At 40.1% G+C, this 21,715-nt stretch overlaps 1 protein-coding gene across 6 annotated transcripts in view; it reads right to left on the bottom strand.

Annotated features, from left to right (window-relative positions):
- Nucleotides 1-21,715, bottom strand: part of pknox1 (PBX/knotted 1 homeobox 1) — a 55,623-nt gene that overhangs the window by 15,139 nt on the left and 18,769 nt on the right. For 4 of the 6 annotated variants that reach the window (XM_062975151.1, XM_062975154.1, XM_062975153.1 and 1 more), the window contains 7 exons: nucleotides 16,567-16,697; nucleotides 15,497-15,668; nucleotides 7,070-7,240; nucleotides 6,687-6,764; nucleotides 4,382-4,481; nucleotides 3,328-3,416; nucleotides 1,586-1,714 (listed from right to left, as the gene is read on the bottom strand). In XM_062975151.1, the coding sequence (XP_062831221.1) occupies nucleotides 1,586-1,714; nucleotides 3,328-3,416; nucleotides 4,382-4,481; nucleotides 6,687-6,764; nucleotides 7,070-7,240; nucleotides 15,497-15,668; nucleotides 16,567-16,697 (870 nt within the window). The remainder of the gene's footprint in view (nucleotides 1-1,585; nucleotides 1,715-3,327; nucleotides 3,417-4,381; nucleotides 4,482-6,686; nucleotides 6,765-7,069; nucleotides 7,241-15,496; nucleotides 15,669-16,566; nucleotides 16,698-21,715) is intronic. The other 2 variants (XM_062975156.1, XM_003218981.4) reach the window with 1 other exon arrangement.

The following is a 21,715-nucleotide window of genomic DNA, read 5'->3' as shown; positions in this document are numbered from 1 at the left end:
ACATTAATGAATGATCATTAATATTTTGATATACAGTAAACAGCATTATGTTGATTAAAAAAACAGAAACAAAGATGGAAATGGCCTCAAATGTGACATCTCTGATAGATCCAACATGCTGCAGCTTGAAAACGTCTAACAATTGCACATTAATGCAGTTACTCTTTTTTTCCACTGAAAAAGTGATAGTTTATGTTCAGTATTCAGTGGTGGACTTTCCATAGATGAAACAGAAGAATCTAGAAAAACCAGAGCGGGGGTCATTCCCTTTCCTACCTCAGTCCTTCATGAAACCCTAATGTTCTGGATGGTTGAAGAAACTCTTAGAATTAGTTTTTGGATGGCATAGAGGATGTATTTTATTTATTTATTTATTTACAGCATTGATATTCTGCCCTTCTCACCCCGAAGGGGACTCAGGGCGGATCACATTGCACACATAAAGGCAAACATTCAGTGCCATGACATAGAACAGAGACAGAGACAAGACGCAGGCACCGGGCTGGCCTCGAACTCATGACCTCTTGGTCAGAGTGATTTGTTGATTTGTTGCAGCTGGCTTGCTTTCCAGCCTGCGCCACAGCCCGGTCCTCCCCGGTAGGGAGTAAAGCAGAAGAAAGTTGATTTATAACTACTAGGACAACATAGCGCACAGCCACTTTACATTGGAGCAACAAGAAAGTTCTATCTGTTTCAATTTTCTTAGATGACATGACCAGTACTGAAAACATATTATCTATACTGATCAATCTCTTTAAACCTGAAAAATCTTACACCAAATTATATATCTTCACAGGTAGCACAATAGTATTTCCATAATAAATTTGAATATTAGTAACAGCAATTATGGATGTAACAAAGTATTCTCTCAGCAGGTTTAGCATACAATTTATGAACTGAATTTAGAAATATTTATGTACACATTTATGAATATTCTCATACATCTAGCACGTAAGGATAGAAAACAGAAAATCTGTACCAATATTTGATTGACCTTTCCAATAATTAATAAGCTCAATAACATATAGCCATAAAAGATTATAGAGAAAATCCTAATGCAGAGGTCCCCAACCTTGGCTCTCTAGATGTGTTATATTTAACTTCCAGAAACAACAGCTATGTGAGCTCTATGTTCAGGAACCAAATCCCTGATGTTCAGGCATAATAGACAACCTTTTTGTGTTCGGAACTGGATATAAAGCAATGGACAAAAAATCTAGTATCTGTATGAAGATTGTCTGCCGTGCCTAATCAACATCTTCCATCTCCCTAGGAAATAATATAATGATAGAGACATAAATAAAGCCTTCAAAAGACTATTGATCAAGGGAACACACCATTTAAAAACAATCACAGGGAAATAACTAAAAAACAAAAACAAAAAAATAAGGTAGTATTTAAGAAGATCATAAACACCTACTGAATTTGGGTCTGATTCAATACTGACTATATATTTTGAATATGTTTATGAAACGACTGATTTATATAAAAAGTTTCATGTAATAAGCAAAACATTTTATTTCCTTTTTGTAGTAAATAAAAATATGTCAACAAAAATTTTCAGGATATAAATTGAGAGCCTTACCCCTATGTGCTGGAAAAGCCAAGATCTCATCACATTTGTGGCATGCTTCGGAAGAACTCCTCTTTTATTTTTTGATGACCCATCATCTTGATGCAAGATGCTTAAATCTTGATTTAATTGTAACTGGAGCTGCACACAGATTTGACAAATAGCAAAGTTACTAAAACTCCATAATCTCTGATTCCTTTATAATCCACAAATACAGTTTTATGTGAAAAGATGCATTCAATTGCAGGGAGGAACACATTTTTATTGCAAGCAGCAATAGTACTACATAGGAGTCTTACAGTATGACCCCCGTACCTATGGTGCTGAACTCACAGGATATCTCTCTAGGAATTTTTGAGGTCCTCCAGGGCATCTCTATGGTAAGTTCCAGTGGAAATTATTTATTTAAATGAGGTTCAATGTTATCACAGTTTTCTTTTCCACACTAATTTCAGGAATGTATCCTTTGTGGATACAGGGGTCAAACTGCATTCAGAGCAGACCTATGCATCTACTATTCCAGACTGCATATAGGAAATGGCATGTCTAAATGTGCACCCATATATCAAATAAACTTTCTTGCCCTCATTAGCATGCCAGATCTAAGTTAGCCTTCCCATTAATCGCTTTCTTTATGCACAGGGGAGAATTCGAGCATACTATCCATAAACCACTAGCTGAAATGGCTATGTGAATTTGGCAGAGACATATTGTTGCCTCCTCCTCCTCTACAACCCTGAAACTGTGTTCAGCACAGCAAGGAGATGAATCCTCACCCTGGTGCAATCTCTGTTGGTGATGGTCATTCTGAGCTGCAGAAAGTGGTGGAAACTTTCCCCCCCCCCCCACATTGCAATGTTGTCCCAAAGCTCAACACTTTAGTTTTCACCTGTAGCCCTTCACTTCTATGGAAAAAGGTAAAAGCAGGTACTCAGGGACAATGTTAGCAGAGGGCTAAGATAACCCCAGGATTTGTAACAATAAGCACACTTTCCCTTCCAAACTGCTTCAGGGAGCACTGCTCATTTACTTTCTTCTATGGAGTATAAAGTGAGCCAGAAAGAATCATGGCACCAGTCTACTTGATATAAGACAGACTTTGCTTCCATCAAAACAGTAACCTCCAACATAACATTTTATATTTCTCTTTAGGAACAAATGGGCACTATTTGCTTCTCCAAGTCAGTCAATGAAGAGGCATTAACTTTCCCCCATCCTTATCCATTTCAGTTATCTGGGGCAAAAATATGGTTTGCATCTCAGTCATTTCTCAGATTGTAGCTATTTTATTTTGCTTGTAGAGACAAGATTCTTGTTCTTGGTCACTTGAGAGAGATGGAATATTAGGAGTTGATATATAGGTCAAAGGTATTGCTTTCATCCACTGCTTGCTGTTTCCTTCTCTGATTTTCAACCACCTATTTCTACTACTGTCTCAAATTCCCTGAGAACTCCCTCCTGCAGATTTGGCAATTCTCTGGAATGGACTGCAGATCTGTAGACTTTTAAACAGGATTATTTCCTAATCCTGTTTGGAGATTCCTGGTATTGGTCTCAGTTTTAAACCCAGGCCAAACCCTTATTTCTATGAGACTTTGTTCACTTGTGCTTCTCAAGCTCCAAACCATGCTTTGTAAGTTAAAAATCATTTGTTATGCAGCCTTGAATGACTATGCATCATTTCTACATCTTGCTACTGACATACAGGTTTCCTCTACTGTATCAAACCATTCTGGAAGTTATTTTGAACAAACCTGTGAATTCTGGATCCTGATGGTTCCAGGTGACAGTGCTACTTGACCTTGAGGTGTGACCACAGTCACTGGCTGATATACTGCCCCACCTTAAAGAATAAATAGTCTTAATGTTGCAGAGTAAGCAATCAATCCCAAGGGGGAAATTATAATACCATTGAACAAACAAGATGGCAAAAACTAAACACAATTTTTAACATAATGAGAATAGTACTAGAATATTTTGAATGTTTTTTACTTCACTGGGCCTTTACACTGATGATGAGAATTAGAAATTCTACTGAGAACATTTTTACTAGATTGCAGATTAATATTATACAAATCAAATATAATGCCTTGTTAGTTTGTTAGAAATTTTATGTAATAGTAGTTGATTTACATTTATTTTTTACTCGACCACATAATCCTATATATTAAATTATAAAGATGTTGAACATTGAAAACAATGTTTGAACAAATGGATTTATTTTGTGTCAGAAGAGATTCATCTATCTAGTTTCCAGGATTATGATGAAGATGTTTAAATTATTAGCATACACTATCTAAATACATTCATACATTAATTGATTCAGAAAACTATTACCAGATGCCTTGACAATTAATTGCATAACATCTGGGAATTATTAAGCTAAATAATAATTTATATTTTAAATAATTTCAAAGAACCTTTCTATAAGCAGTTATTCTATGTGTGAGAATTGAGAGACCACAAGGTCCACATTATTGATTCAACTGCAACTAACCCTATTTAGCTCCTTTGCTCCTCCATAATTGTCCACTCCATAATTGTTCACTCCACTTGGCTACAAAAATAATCAAAGAAAAATTGTATCTAGTTTGCTTATTTTCTCCCCATCACAGATCCCTTTTTAGTTCATATGCTACTGTTTACGATTTATGATTGCCCTGCATACATTGGCAAAACAATGTAATATGGCAGAAGATTGTACCACATCAATCAAACCAATCAGCTCTAGAATTCACATCCTCACAATTTTTAACAGTCACAAGACATTTTTTAAGAAGTACATTTTTTTAATTTGGTGCATCTTACCTGCAATAGTTGCCATGGTGACATTTCCCTGCTGCAATGCTGATGCAGGTACCATAACCCCCTGGGGACTTAGTGTTCCTGTGATGGCACTTTGAATTGGCTACATATAGGAAAAATAAACAAATAAACAAGATTGGTAGGTTCTCATATGGAAGGATGTTCTTTTCATTTTAGTTGCAGCAGTTTAAAAATATGTAATATAATAAATAAAATATATTATAATAAATACACCACATAACAATGATGAAAATGAAGATGAGAAAGCCATCCCTACAGCCAAGATGATCCAAGGCAGTGATGGAGTTCACGTAGGAATGAAATTCAATGAAAGAAGTAAACAACTAGAAATGTTGGTTTGGCATTAAGTTGGATTTATATGTTGCTTCTCAAATGTAGTATTTCTTTCCCAGTTTGAACTATTCTAAAGAAGTATGGGAGAGATATGTAAATTCTGGAGCATAATTAATCCAAACAGTGTCTGTGCTAGTTAATTCTGGACTACTCGCATCCTATCAGAATCAAAGGGATAATATTAATGTGAAAGATTCTGAATTAATTCAGGATTTAGAATTATTTATCCTAGAGTAATTCAGCAGTATCTACAGTTTAAAAAAACACAAAATAAGTGAGAAAGATCAAGACTGAAAATTTGATATATACTGGGATTTATCTGAGAATAAGTCTCATTGAATTAATGGGACTTACTTCAGAGTAGGCACTCATAAGATTGTTCTGTAAATAAGACATTAGGAAACAACAAACATATTCATAAGCATATTTTCATTAGCGAAATTGTAGCCTAATGTAATTGTAGTGAAATTGTTATTTGCATAAATCCTCAATTGTGGATTATATTCAAAAACATCTATACTTTGAAGTTTAAAGGTTATTTCATACCTTCTCTAATACATTTACTGAATTATTGTAGCTTTGTCCAAAAACTCAGTTAAATCAAATGGTTGGATGACAGCAATGCAATTTACAATTAGCACGCTGACATGGGGCTGGCATGAAGAGTGCAATGAAAAGAGTGAACAAATCTTCTAACTATAATTCTAAATATATATGGTAATATTTTAATTCTATTCATGGTCAATTTAGTTTATACTATGGAACTGGTGGGCACTTTATTTAACTGGTTTCTGAGAGAGCTCCTGGAGTATTAGGGTAGCAAACTTAGCCATGTCCTCAAGTATTGAAAGTATGTGCTCTGACATTATGGCAATATTGATATCAAGAAAAAGGTCAACCAATTATTGTTTCCCCTGGTTATCTTTACTAGTAATGAATCTGTCAGTTGGGACACATTTTTCAAACACAAGCAGTCCCCAAGTTACAAACATCCGATTTACATATGATTCATAGTTAAGAACGAGGATGAGACAACAAGAAGTGAGAAAAATCTACCCCTGGGAAGGGAAATTCACTCCTGAAAGAATTATCATAGGGGAAAGGTGTCTCCACTGGAGCTTTATCACCAATCCTTGTTTCCATAACAAACCACATTTTTCAAAATCCAGTTCTAACAGGGACAGAAATTGAGGTGAAATCTTCTGAGCAAGGGCACAGACAGCAAAACAAACACCACACGGGTGCTATCCAAAGATAGATAGATAGATAGATAGATAGATAGATAGATAGATAGATAGATAGATAGATAGATAGATAGATGGCTGCAGCTCCACTTAAAACATGTACCTATTCTGACTTACATACAAGTTCAACGTAAAACTACAGAACCTATTTTGTTTGTAACTTGGGGACTGCCTGTATTAGAAATGGCACATACAAGAGAGGGAACACAGTTCAGTGAAAGAGCACATACTTTCCAAAAACGCAAAGTTTCATTTCCAGCATCTCCCATGAAAGGATGTCAGGAAACAGTGCCTGAGACCTTTAAATAGTCACTGTAGACAAAACTGTATTGGGAAAGATGGACCAGCAGTTAAATTTCATGTAATACAACTTTGTGTGTCTTTAATTTTTGTCTCCCCTAATAAGTGGAGACAACAAGGCTTTCCATAACTGAGCAGCAGGCACATAGACCATTAATCTTCACATGAATACATCATCTGCCCCAGGATGAATGTGAAATCCTGAATACTGGATATAAGGTGCTTCATATCCTCAGTGTTGTGTATGTAATGAGGAGCAACCACAGTGGCCTATTTCTGCATATATATCACCCTTTGCTTTGATGGGGCCATTTATCTATAATGAAATGAGCAAAAACCCCAAATTAGGCTAAGGAGATAGTGCCAAAAAGGTACAATGATAATTGTGTCAATTTTGCTCTGCTGCTCACATTTTCTGGTGACTCTTTCCATGAAGACAGCTGCTCCAGCAAATCCAAGCTATCTTTATCATGTTTAAAGTGGCTGGACTGCAGACAAAGAGTTGACAAATTATGGTCACACTTAAGAATTACATTTCCATGTTCCTGATTAATAAGAAATTTCACAAGGGAGAGCTGGTAACCTTAACAATATCACAAAGCCATCAAAAAACTACCAGTTTGCCAGTCACAGATCATCTATTTGTAAATTGCATGGTTTACAAATTTAACCAAGTTATTAACACAGTTTTTTATATTGCTAAAAAAAATCTACTTTTACCTACCCTGAAACTTTGGGGAGGATAGATATAAAAGAAATAAAGATAATATAATCCAGTCAGAGTGAAAGGTACCTGGGGCTGCACAGGCGAATAAGGACTCCCAGATTCTCCACTTAGCAGAGTTTCACTGTTCATTTTAGTTTTCAGACATGCAATATAGCGACTACAGAAATCCTTACAGAGTTCATTAACCTTTTCTAACTCAAGCAGATGAATTCGTAGAACCTGAATTGCCTTTACCATCTAAAAGAAGGAAAACAGAAGATTTTGAAACATTTTAAACAAAATATGAGGACAAATAAAAAAGTGTTATTATTTTAAAAGTGTTAGCCGCAAGTTGCTTTTTATACGTATTTCAGCTAGTATTTTTCAAATGCTGTGAAATGTAACTGAAATGTTTTGAGGATGTTTTGGCATTAGTCTATGTCTAGAGGAGGCCTTTTTTCCCAACCACAAAGGTCACAAGCACTCTGCAGATGACATATTACCAACTCTTGATTGAAAGGGCAGAGGCATCCTATGCCTATGAAAGGCAAATGAGGGTCTAAAGAATCAGAAACTCAACATCTACAATTCTATAGATCTCTATGAAAATCTTAAAATGTATGACTTGATTTTGTTCTTTGGTAGATGCTTAGGTCTTAATTTTAATAACATAGAATCATAAGTTGGAAGAGACCTCACGGGCCATCCAGCCCAACCCCCTGCCAAGAAGCAGGAAAATTGCATTCAAAGCACCCCCGACAGATGGCCATCCAGCATCTGCTTAAAAGCCTCCAAAGAAGGATCCTCCACCACATAGTTGTTTGTTGATACTTGATTTTCTACTGAAGTAGTGAAAGCAGTGAAGGTGAGGCCCATGGGCCACAAGAACTGTCAAACCTCACTTTTGTGCACCCTCTCCCAAATCCAATAACAGTTCTCCCAAAGCTCCCCTTTTTAAAAAACATGGCACAATTTGCAGGCACTTCAAAAACCTATTTTAGTAGATACTAGCTGTGCCCGGCCACGCGTTGCTGTGGTTTTGTCTGATGGTGTTGATGAGAACTAGTTGAAGTAGTGGTGGAATTGAATGTCTGTTGTATGGTTGTCTTTATGTTTAGTATGCATTTGGTTGTTTGTGTACTGTGAAAGTGGTGAGGGTAGAGGGGGTCTATGTCCCTGTGTAGTATTGTATAGTATTTATATTTTGTCCATGTGTTGTGAATGCTTGGATTGTGTCCTGCTGCATGGTAGAAAGGGTTGGGCTGGATGGCCCTTCGGGGTCTCTTCAAACTCTTGGATTCTATGCTTCTATTATTATTATTATTATTATTATTAATAATAATAATAATATTATCATCATCTTCATCATCATTATTATGTAGAGGGTGGATGGCCATCTGTCAGGAGTGCTTGGATTGTGTCCTCCTGCATGGTAGAAGGAAGTTGATCTGGATGATCCTTAGGGGCCACTCCAAACCTTAGGATTGTATGATGTTGTTGTTATTATTATTATTATTATTAGTAGTAGTAGTAGTATTGAGAGGCTAGGTGGCCATCTGTTGGGAGTGCTTGGATTGTTTCCTGCATGGCAGAATTGGGTTGGACTGGATGGCCTTTAGGGGTGTCTGCTAACTGTCTGATGCTATGATTCGATGTGTATTATTATTGTGCAGATATTGGATGGCCATCTGTCAGGAGTGGTTCAATTGTGTCCTCCTGCATGATATAAGGAAGTTGAACTGGATGATCCTTAGGGGTATCTGCTAACCTTAGGATTGTGTGATATTCTTCTTCTTCTTCTTCTTCTTATTATTATTATTATTATTGAGAGGCTGGCTGGCCATCTGTTGGGAGTGCTTGGATTGTATCGTCCAATGGCAGAGTTGGGTTGGACTGGATGGCCTTTAGGGATCTCTTCTAACTGTCTGATTGTATGATTCGATTTGTATTATTACTGTGCAGATCTTGGATGGCCATCTGTCAGGAGTGCTTGGTTTGTGTCGTCCTGCATGGTAGAAGGAAGTTGAACTGGATGATCCTTTGGGGTGTCTCTGAACCTTATGATTGTATGATCTTCTTCTTCTTCTTCTTCTTCTTCTTATTATTATTATTATTATTATTGAGAGGCTGGGTGGCCATCTGTTGGGCGTGCTTGGATTGTGTCCTCCATGGCAGAATTGGGTTGGACTGGATTACCACTGTAATTATTTCATATTAAAGTAGAATCTCACTTATCCAACATTCGCTTATCCAGTGTTCTGGATTATCCAACGCAGTCTGCCTTTTAGTAGTCAATGTTTTAAATTCATTGAGATATTTTGGTGGTAAATTTGTAAATACGGTAATTACAACATAGCATTACTGAGCATTGAACTACTTTTTCTGTCAAATTTGTTGTATAACATGATGTTTGGTGCTTAATTTGTATAATCATTACCTAATTTGATGTTTAATCGGCTTTTCCTGAATCCCCTTTTATTATCCAACATATTCACTTATCCAACGTTCTGCCAGCCTGTTTAAGTACTGTATATTTATAATCTTATATTATCTGCTTAGAACTGGATTATTTATTTATTCACATCACTTTCACCCCGCCTTTCTCCCCAAGGGGACTCAAAGCGGCTTACAATAAATAGGCAAAAATTCAATGCGTAAAAACAATGTGTAATGAAGTGTGGTTTTTTTAGTTATAGAAGCCATGTTTAACTGTGTTTTAAAAAGGGTTAATATTTCAGTTACTCTGCACCATGAGTTGGTTGCCATGGAGAAGGGGGCGGAGCCAACTGGGTTAGCTGAAGAGAGAGCAGAATTTGGAGGGAAAACTCAGTCAGTCAATCTGTGGTCAGAGAACTACAGGGAAGGTTGATTTTAGTCTGGGCTCTGGTGAAGCTCAGGGAAGGCTGATCCTAAGTTAGGGGATCAGGGATAAAATAAGTTTGGTGACTTATTTTAAGGTAGTCTGTAATCGGATGAATTACAGTGAAGACTGATTCTGAGTTGGAGAATCAGGGAGGCTCAAGAGCTTATTTGAGTCAGTTTAAAATAAGTTTGGTGGCTTATTTTAAGGTAGTCTGTTTCCAGTTAAGGAACAGATAGTCTGTGACACAGGGTGACTGCAGGTTTAGGCAGTAGACAGGGCCGTAGCCAGAAAAAAAATTCGGGAAGGGTTTTGAAAATTTCGGGGGGGGGGGGGGACCCCTAGCACATACCCCTCCCCGCTACAAACCTGTCAATATCTGCTTGAGATAGTGCCTGGAGGGACTCTTAATGTTTTGCATCTCATAGACTTAGCATGGGGATTTGGTTAACCAGTTAAAATTCATGAGTAAACGATATTTTTTTTATAACTTGAAAAATTTCGGGAGGGGGGGGGGTTGAACCCCTAAAAAAAAACCCTCGCTACAGGCCTGGCAGTAGAGAAAGAACTGGCGTTTTAAGAAGTTTGGAACACCTCAATATAGTTTTGCAACTGTTCAATAACATGCCTCAAACAAGAAGAAAAGTTATTGTAACCATCAAGCTTGTGCCTAAATAAATGTGTTATTATTCCTTCAAACATCTCAGTTTCTGTCATACATACACACATCAAGAATAAACAAGAAGAAAGAAGGAAAATAAAAGTCTCCTCTCTAAGTAGCTAGTGGCTAAATCTTCCAATAGTGGTGGCAAGAGTTGATAATCCCCTTAACATCTGGTGGCAGTGTTTAAACAAGACATCTTTAATAACTGGTGGAAGCGGATATAGTTCTATATATAATATAATATAATATAATATAATTAATTAATAAAAACAACCTCCACTTTCACATCTCCACAAATTGGTGGCAAGAGGTGGGATTTCAAAAGGATTACCCCCTGCATGAGTTCTTTACACAATGTAAAAACAACAATTCATGTAAAACAATCTACAAAACAACAATTCATATAAAACAGGTACCATTGCAAAATAAAATCACATTATATAAAATTTTAAGCATGTCCAAGATTAAAATCAATTCATCCAGAATCCTCAATAAATCTTCGTACAGGTCATGTAAAGTCCATGTTCTCATTCATTAAAAGCTTGCATGCACAACCATGTCTTTAAGGCTTTCCTGAAGCCTAGGAGAGTTGGTATCTGCCGTATGTTGCTGGGGAAGGTGTTCCACAGCCGAGGAGCCAACACCGAGAAGGCCCTGTCCCTCGCTCCCACCATCCGTGCCTGTGAGGCTGGTGGGGCCGAGAGCAGGGCCTCCCCCGATGATCTAAGAGTTCTAGAAGGCTCATAGGGAGAGATACGTTCAGACAGGTAAGATGGGCCAGAACTATTTAGGGTTTTGTAGGTCAAAACCAGCACTTTGAATTGGGCTCGGTAGCATATTGGCAGCCAGTGGAGCTGACTCAACATGGGAGTAGTACGCTCCCTGTAAGCCACTCCTGTTATTAGTCTGGCTGCCGCCTGTTGTACTAGTTGGAGCTTCTGAGCCGTCTTCAAAGGCAGCCCCACATAGAGCGCATTGCAGTAATCCAAACGGGATGTAACCAAAGCGTGGACCACTGTGGCCAAGTCAGACCTCCCAAGGTACGAGCACAGTTGGCGCACAAGTCTTCGTTGCGCGAAAGCTCCCCTGGCCACCACTGAGACCTGGGGCTCCAGGCTCAGCGATGAGTCTAGGATCACTCCCAGACTGCGAACCTGTGTCTTCAGGGGGAGTGTGACCCCATCCAACACAGGCTGTAACCCTATACCGTTTTCAGCCTTACGACTGACCAGGAGGACCTCTGTCTTGTCTGGATTAAGTTTCAATTTGTTCGCCCTCATCCAAACGACACAGCGGCCAGACACCGGTTCAGGACCTGAACAGCCTCCTTAGTGACAGGTGGAAAGGAGTGACAGAGCTGGACATCATCTGCGTACAGATGACACTGCACCCCGAAACTCCAGATGATCTCTTCATGTATATGTTGAACAACATGGGGGAGAATACTGACCCCTACGGGACCCCACAAGTCAATGGTTGTGGGGCCGAGCAGGCGTCCCCCAATGACACCATCTGGGAACGACCTTCCAGAAAGGATCGGAGCCACTGCAAAACAGTACCTCCGAGACCCATCCCGGCAAGGCGTCCTAGAAGGATACCGTGATCGACGGTATCGAAGGCCGCTGAGAGGTCCAGCAGAACCAGCAGGGACACACTCCCCCTGTCCAGCTTGCGGCGTAGATCATCGACTAAGGTGACCAAGACTGTCTCGGTACCATGACCCGGCCTGAAGCCAGACTGTGCCGGATCCAGAAAATCGGTATCTACCAATAATGCCTGGAGTTGTGTGGCCACCACACATTCCATGACCTTGCCCAAAAAGGGGAGATTGGAAATAGGCCGATAGTTCTCCAATTGAGTGGGGTCCAGTGATGGCTTCTTCAACAGCGGTTTGATCACAGCCAATTTAAGGCTCGCTGGAAATATGCCATCCCGAAGGGAGGCATTCACCACTACCTTCACCCACTCGGCCAATCCCCCTCTGGCTTCTCTCACCAGCCAGGATGGGCAGGGGTCTAGGATGCATGTGGTAGCCCTCACCTCTCCAAGCGCCTTGTCCACGTCCTCAGGCTGAACCAATTGAAATGAATCCATCAAAATAGGACAAGCAGGTGCACTTGTTACATCCTTGGAGACTGCCGTTAATATGGTGTCAAATCCAGAGTGGATCAAAGCAACTTTGTCCGCAAAGAACCGAGCAAATGCTTCACAGCGGGCTGCCGAGTTGTCAGGGATCCCGTCCCAAGGGACGGGATATAACAAACCTCTTACAACTAGGAACAGCTCCGCCGGACAGTTCTGTACGGATGCAATATTAGCTGCAAAGAAAGAGTTCTTTGCAGCGTCTATTGCCACGGCATAAGCCTTAAGATAAGAGCCCACCCGTGTTCGGTTTGACTCGTTCGGTTTTGAACGCCACACACACTCTAGTCCCCTCTTCCTTCGCTTCACTGCTGCCAGCTCCTCAGTAAACCAAGGAGATGGTTTAGCTCGGGTACTCGAGAGGGGACGTTCCGGAGCGATCGTGCCTATTGCCCTAGTCATCTCCCTATTCCAGAGAGCAACAAGGGCATCGACAGAATCATCAGCCGAGGTGGCAGGAAACTCCCCAAGAGCCATCAGGAAACCGTCTCGATCCATGAGCCTCCTGGGGCGGACCATTGGTCCTCCACCCCTGCGGAGGTTAGGGGGCGCAGCAAGTCTAAACCTGATCAGGTGATGGTTGGTCGATGGCAATGGAGCGATGGTAAGCTCCTCCACACCGCCATTTTCCTCCCATTCCTGACAGAAAACCTAGTTAAGCGTGTGCCCAGCTCTGTGGGTGGGACCAGATACTCGTTGGGACAGCCCCATGGTTGCCACGGAGACCATGAAGTCCTGAGCCACACCTGAAAGGTTGGTCTCGGCATGGACATTGAAGTCCCCCAGCACTATGAGCTGTTGGGGCTCCAATGGCAGGCCAGAGAACACCCCAGCTAGCTCAGGCAGGGAGACTGTAGTGCAGCGGGGTGGTCGGTACACTAGTAGAATCCCCAGTCTGTCCCGGTCACCTATCCTCAGGTGGACACATTCGAACAAGGTTGACTGTGGGATGACACACCTGGTCAGGGGGATGGACTCCTAATAGATTACTGCGACACCACCTCCCCTCCCTCCAGATCTTGGTTGGTGCTGCACGGTGTAACCTGGCAGACAAAGCTGGGTGAGGTTAACCCCCCCCCCCCCCCGCCTCGTCCAGCCAGGTCTCTGTTATGCACGCCAGGTCTGCCTGTTCATCCAGGATAAGATCCTGGATGATAGCAGTTTTTCCACTGACAGACCTGGCGTTCAACAGCACCACCTTTAACTTGGAGGGAACCCAAGTTTACCATATCAGGAGGCCATTTTAAATCTATAAGAACTCTTATGAGGCCCCTTCTACACAGCTGTATAAAATGCACACTGAAGTGGATTATATGGCAGTGTGGACTCAATATAATCCAGTTCAAAGCAGATAATATGATATTATAAATGGGTAATATAGCTGTGTGGAAGGGCCTTGAGTCTACACTGCCATATAATCCAGATAAAATCAGATAATCTGTATCTTATAGGCAGTGTGGAAGAGGCCTGTGCCTGTCCCCTGGGCTGAGTGGGTTGCTAGGAGACCAAGTGGGCAGAGTTTAGCCTTGTAACTGGCAGCAATGGGATAAAAAACAATTATTCCTTTCCCTCTAATTAGGACTTTATTTTTCTTTTCTTTTTGTTGTATGAACGTAGAGGCATGGATGAGGTGTTGTGTTGCCAAGTTTAGTGTTTCTGGGATGTATAGTTTTGTTGTTTAGTCCTAGGCCGAAATTTTTTTATCCTTTTATATATACAGATCAGGCCTGGCCCAACACGGGACGCCGACCACGCCCCCGCGTTGGGCGCCATGTTGCGGGGGCGCTATCGAGCCCCACGAGAGGTGGGGCCAGATGTGGGGCTCGATAGCGCCCCGTGGGGCTCGATAGCGCCCCGCAACATGGCGCCCAAAGCGGGGGCGTGGTCGGTGCCCTGGCCCCACCTCCTGCGCTGCACTCCCTGGCCCCGCCCCCCGCACAGCGCGAGAGGCGGGGCCAGGGAGCGCAGCGCAGGAGGCGGGGCCAGGGAGTGCAGCGTGGGAGGTGGGGCCAAGTTTGGCCCCGCCTCCCACGCTGCGCACCCTGGCCCAGCCACCCTGGGGCAGCCAGGCTGTGGCAGAGGCCTTCCAGGCCGCAGCAAAGCCTTTGCTGTGGCCTGGAGAGACTCCCGCCGCAGCCTCGCTGGCCCAGGCTGGCTGGAATGTGTTCAGAACATTGTTGTGTTCTGATCCTGCCTGTGGGACTCCTACAAACTATCTTATTGGCACTATGGGAAAGAATGCTGGGCTACACTTGTATCAAACACAGTTCTTATCTTCTTACTTGGTCATCTTTTGGAAAACTTCAGTAGCCTCTTGGCTATTTTAAAAGAAATATTTTTTTAAAAGGGCAAAAAATCAAATCCCGGAGTCAGAAACAATCCCTGATTTCTAAGCAATATTTTCCAACTGAAGTTTTGCAGTTCAGCTTTGCCAATTCCAATAGTTTTTTTCTTCTTCTAAAAGGCAGACTGCGTTGGATAATACAGAACCTTGGATAAGTGAAGCTTGGATAAGTGAGACTCTACTGTACCTTAATATTATCAAAAAGGAACTGTCCCTTTCTCTGAGTTGTGAAAGGCCTTTTTGAATGCCTGGGCAGGAAAATGGAAGTGGCTCCCATAGGCACCTGCCTCCCTGAGACAGTGCTTGCACTTTCACCTCTCTCCAGATTACCCCTCAATTTATCCATAAGCCATATCAAAATCCATAACTCTGCCCCTCAACCTTCCCTAAACTTTTACATAATGTTGACTTAAACATATATATTCAGTGATTTAGCACCACTTTAGGAATTATGTACTATTAAATGAATTTTATTCTGTTTAATAACTTTAGTAATTCACTTACTAAATTATCTGTTTCAGGATCTTCACAAAAAAAGGGTTTTCCTTCCTTCTCCTGTTTCCTAACGAAGTTTTCTATATCTACATCAAAACTTGCAGATGTTGTGCCTTCTGATCCTTGTGTAGATTGTTCACATTTTTCAAATAACAGTGCTAATAAGGGGAAAAGAGGATGTCTGGAAAAAAAGAGAAAAAACAAACAAACATTAATACTGTGGAAGTTTATGTATGTATGTTCATACGATAAAAACAAACATTTGATACACATGTAAAGAAAACTAAAAAGAAAATAAATGAAAGTTAGCAACATATTGACTAAGGATGAATATTAACTACACAATGTAATCCTTCCCACTCACTCTAATACAAGTACTAGCACACTGTGAAATCACTGGAATTTGCAGGACAGTTCTGTGCTTGTCCTCTCAGATGTTAAGTCCTACTGTGTTCAATAAGGCTAACTCTCATGTTTGCAGAGCATTGTAGTTTTATACATATAAAGAAAATGTTACCCAGAAGAAATAGAATTGAAGGTATTTAAGTTTTCTGATAAGATACAAGATACTGTATATTTACTTCATTTTATTCTTCTTCACATATATGGTCTATCTTTTAGGTGCCCCTTCTGCAGCACTAAGTATCTGTCCTGCAAAAGAATTTGCAGATGTCCCCAAATACTGCTTTGTGTGTGAGACGGAGGCAAACTGGAATGGGTACAAATTCAACACAAAATACAAAACCCCAAAACATAACCTTATGAAAATGTATTTGAATAAATTTTCCCAAGTCAGGCCTGGATGACAGTAGAAAAGCGATTGTACCCATAAATCTAATGGGAATCAATGAGGATGTTCGAAATGGCATTAGTTTTAATGTCTGTCTGATAGGGGGAGAAAGGCACCACGTATCTCAATATCTTACCTTCCCCAGAATTCTGTATGCCCACTTGGTCCAGATGTTGTCTGCATGTCTACACCCCCATACTAGATGCAGCACCTCGCAAATGAACATATCCACTCCAGAGAGAACATTGTAGCTTAATAATTTAATAATTCATTTTGTCAACACTGCTACCTGTAAATAGCCTGCTTGTCCGCATCCATCGGTGTCTGGGACTCGACTGGGGAAGGACTCAGTCCTCCTGCATCTGTTTCCAAGCAGTTTGGATCTTGCTCAGTTTTTAACTCTGTTACTACTTGCATTTGCTGGAAAAGAAAGATGCTTTATATTGCCAATTGCCTAGATTCACCACTAAAGGCTCTGTTTCTAAGCTAAGAGAAAGGCAAAGAAGGCCTACTAACTTGCCAGAAAGCTGGTATGACTTGGCAACTATACAAAAAGCACAGTTAACAAAAACTCATTTAATCTTTGTAACATTTGGAGGTAGGGGAGCAGTGTAAAGTTCAGTATAAGTCTGACTTATTAGATTTCTTTTAGTGTATTGACTATTACAGACTGCTGTATTTCAGTACCCAGCTATTTTTGGATAAAGCTATGCACACATCGCTCCAAAAATCAATCTGAGAAAGCAAAGCTTGAAAACAACTGCTTGAGTGTCTTACTTGTCCTTTTTTCTTGCATATTGTGTAGCTTAGAGGAAAACACTCTTTCCAATAATTTGTTTTAAAATAATGCATATAGGTCCCTTCATTATTATTATTATTCATTATTGAGGGTTTATTCCCCCCTTCCAAATCCATCCTATGCCTGCACTTAGAAATTACAAAATATAACTTAGGAGTAATTTTTAAGTATAGAAATAGAAACAACTATTGCATTTGGGATGAAAATATTTTAGGTGGGAATTTCAAAAGACTACAATTTCAGTCACTAAGTTCCATGACAACCATGGGTCTGTCCCAAATAATATCTGGTGCCAACCATGCTATATATAGGACACACACTAGACATAATTTTCTGTGGAGGGTAGCATGATGGTGATGATCTGAGAGTGGAGGAACTTTCTATAGTTCTGTTGCCATGGGCATACATCACTACTTGATAGGTTTTTAGACTCACTGGAACTCAGATCCCCTGGGGTACTGATTAAGATGTTCTGCCCCATGAGGCTTATGAACTAGGTGGATTCCTGATTACTCTTGGGGAGTTTCTCTTGCCTTAGCAGGTGATCCTACCAAAATTTGGGCGAATTTTTGTAATAGAGAAATGGCCAGTGAAGTGAATACCATAGTTTCTAAGGATCCCCTCACAAAGCATAGTCAAACATCCCAGTACACCAGAGCTGACAATAGTGAAACAATTGAGATAGAAACTAGAGCAATGGTGGCAGAAAACTGAGAGTGAGTCTGATCAAACACAAGTTACAGCTCATTGGAAAGTCTATGCCATGGTGATGGTGACAGTGAAGAAATATTTCTTTGCTGCCATCGCTGCATCCAAATAGTGTTTTTGGCTGATTTGGACCTCTCAGAAGTTCTCAATACTGGATTCTTTTGGGCTGCCTCTCTGGGATAGCTCATGGGCACTGTCTTTAAAGTGGCTCCAGTCTTTTTTTTTTTTTAATAGAGGGACTCAGAAAATGCTGCGGGGAAATGCCTGTTTAGCACCCTGATTACAATCTTTGGTTCTGTCCTCCCAGCAGTTTAACATCTAATGAAACCACTGGGAGAGATTATCTGGAGTTTTGGGGTTCAAAACTCAAAATGACCAGTATGCTGATGGCATACAATTCTATCTTTCCTTTCCATACGATTCTAATAAAATATTTTTCTATACTAAACCAGCATCTGCTATCGTAACAGACAGGATTAGGGTGAATATCCTGAATCTTCTTCCAGACAAAAGTGCTCCTGGTCAGTTGGAAGGCTGATCATGGAATAATTAAAGCTGTGTGGAATGGGATATACTCTACTAAAAATCTCAAATTAACGGGTTGGGTATGTTCCTGGACTCAAATTTGAAACTGGAAGCTCAAGGTTTGCATGTAGTCAGGAGTGTATTTGCACCTATTTCTTGAAAAGCTAGATCTGATTGCATCCCATTTGGATTACTGTAATGTATGTGGGGCTACGGTTTGAAAATGTCAATGGGTCCAAAATGCTGTGGCCAGGCCTCAACCCGAGCTGGCTATAGAGATTTGTGACTCTCCTGTTTAAACAGTTGCATTGGCTACTGGTCTATTTCTGTGCATAATTCAAAGTGCTGGTTTTGACCTTTAAATTCCTAAATGTCTTGGGTCCAGACTATCTGAAAGACACTATCTCCCGATGTGAGCCAATGTGAGTGTTAAGATCTGCAGGGGAAGACATTCTCTTAGTCCATGACCTTTGTAGGCTAGTGACGCTTCCGAAGAATTTTCGCTGTGGTTGCTTTCAGACTATGGAACTCTCCCTGTTCTCTTTCTGATGGCTGGTTTTTATTTATGCAAAATTCTGTAGCGTGAGCTAAATAGTTGGCTGTTTTTAATTTTATTTTTTTGTTGAAACTATGTTTTAAATAAGTTTCAAATGTTTTAAATGTCTTTAAGCATGTTTTAATAATGCTAATTTAATTCATCCTTAACTTTCTAAAATTCATGTTTTAACAAAATCTTCTTAAATTCTTGTAAAATCACCCTTAATTCCAGTTTGAGAGAAAAATAGGATGCAAATTCAATACATACATAATTAAACTTTACTTCATAAATGAAACAGAACAAACCATCCTTAGGCCTGACATTTGAGTTTGTCAGTAAAACAAGAAGTGAGCAAGCTTGGGTTAAAATCTGGTGTGGCAACTATATTCTGCTCTTATACTACAGCACTAGTAAAATTTCAGTACAAGGATGCTTGGCAGAGGTAGGAAAGTAGTGGTGGAAAAGCACTATATTAACTACAAACAAAGGTATTTCAAGTGCCAAGCCCCTTCACTAAAGAAAACTCGCAGTACCTGTAACAACACTGTGCCAAAATCCTAACTGGGTAACAGATAGCCACACAGTGATCTCTTCCTATTAGTAGTCTTAGGTTATGCATCACAAAAAACAGCAGCGAAGGAGATGACAAATGGTTAGCAGTAACAATGAATAACATGTGAGATCACACATTAAAATTATATATTCATTCTTAGGTTGAATTGCTGTAATGCACTCTATATGGGGTTGCCTTTGAAGACAGCCAGGAAACTGCAGTTAGTACAAAGGTCAGCGGTCATGTTGCTAACTGGAGCGAATTACAGGAAGCGGTCAACCTTCCTGTTCAAACAGCTCCACTGGCTGCCGCTAAGTTTCTGGTTCCAATTCAAGGTGTAGGTTATCACCTATAAAGCCCTAAACTGTTTGGGACTTGCCTATCTTCGCGATTGCATCTTTCCCTACGTACCTGCATGATCTTTAAGATCTTCAGGGGAGGCTCTCCTCTCGCTCCCACCTCCGTCACAAGCGCGATTGGTGGGGACGAGAGAGAGGGCCTTCTCTTCAGTGGCCCCCTGGCTCTGGAACTCCACCTTCTTGCAAAGAGCTAAAAACATGGATCTTCCATTGTGCTTTTGATTAGACGATTGCTATGATCCAAATTCTAGTCCTTGCATTTTATTACTGTTTCCTACCTGGAGCTATACTTATATTGCCTGATCCCTACTGATATTGCACTTTATCCATCAGCCCTGCCCCATAATTGATTTTTACTACCCCGCCTGCAGAGCCCAGAAACTGTTTACTATTTTAGAATACTGGTTGATGTTGTCATTTTATACTGTGTTGTATTGTTGTTTTATATTGTTTATGATGCTTTTATTGAATATTAATATGTTCATTATAACTATGTTCTTGGGTTTTCACATGTGCGCCACCCCGAGTCCCTTTGGGGAAATGGATGCGGGATACAAAAATAAAGTTATTGTTGTTGTTGTTGTTATTATTATTGTTGTTGTTATTATTATTTCAGATTGCCTCTGGTATACCTTTTAGAAATTGAAAAAAATTGTTTCATAAATGCATCATAAAATCTGAAAGTAGTTATTTGGGTGCAATAACAGCACTCTGTAGCTACATCAGACTTTAACATTACTAATGTTTAATCTGTAATATGAAATCTTGAATTTTTAAAAATGCTATTGGTTGATTGAGTTCTGTTCAAAGACGGATCTGAGTAAGTGAAAGATGCAATATTACATGAAGGAAATAGCTCTGTTTAATGGTATAAAATCAAAACTAATTAGTATAAAGATATTACTAAATAAAAAGCCTGTAAGATCTGAACGATTTTTCCACAATCAGTTTATCAAATACTAATGTTCAATTTTAACAGGAATTCTTTAACCCCATTAATTCGGTTTTCAAAGGTAACAGCGGAGGGGGCAAATGTGGAAAATTCAAAAATAGTATTTGCATATTTCGTTACCACTACATTTTACACTATAATTTTAATACACTCGTGATATGTCTGTTTTTACTGCTGCTATGACCTTAAAGATAATTCCATTTTCAGCTTGCATTTTAGTAGTGCTTGCTTCTGTTTTGGGTAGTCCTCTAGATGTTCTTGGAGTTAATCTTACCAGTGGCTATGTTAGCCAGGACTGGGAGGTGCAATGCAACTGCCACACAGTTCCCTCCTGGGTTTATAGGTTGCGTTAACTTCAGGCAGGATCTACTTGTTTCTTCTCCAACAAACTAGATAGCAGGGGTCCCCAAACTAAGGCTCATGGGCTGGATGCGGCCCTCCAAAGTCAATGATCTGGCCCCTACTCTAAACTTGTGTACTTGAAGGCACACAACAATTCTCATTAACTTGTCTATCTTATCAGTCAAAAGCAGATCCCATTGAAATACTGGTAAATTTATGTTGGTTCAAATTGTTCTTCCATTTTAAATATTGTATTGCTCTTTCATGGTTTTTTGCACTACAAATAAGATATGTGTAATGAGCATAGGAATTCATTCATTTTTTTTCAAACTATAGTCCCCGTCCCCCCCTCCCAAACTGACTGGGCGACCATGAACCGGCCCTTCGCTTAAAACGTTTGAGAACCCCTGTTAGATAGGATTCACAAACAAATAAAAATGTAAATCTAACCTAATCATGGATTCTAATGTAAAACGAATTACTGAGTTTTGTTTTAAGTAAAAGCTATTGAAAAATGTAACCTAGTTTAATGCTTGTAACCAATGTACAGTTATTGCTGTTTTATGGCTTATTATTACACGTGAACAGGGTCAACAGGACTGATGTCCAAACAAACACACTAGGATTATGTTGCCATTACAAAAATGCTTGGTTCCCAGCAG

The sequence above is a fragment of the Anolis carolinensis genome, chromosome 3 (genome assembly GCF_035594765.1).
Source record: "Anolis carolinensis isolate JA03-04 chromosome 3, rAnoCar3.1.pri, whole genome shotgun sequence".
In the NCBI taxonomy this organism is placed as follows: Eukaryota; Metazoa; Chordata; class Lepidosauria; order Squamata; family Dactyloidae; genus Anolis; species Anolis carolinensis.
Note: the sequence above shows the minus strand (reverse complement) of the source record. Positions and strands in the feature narration are given on the sequence as shown.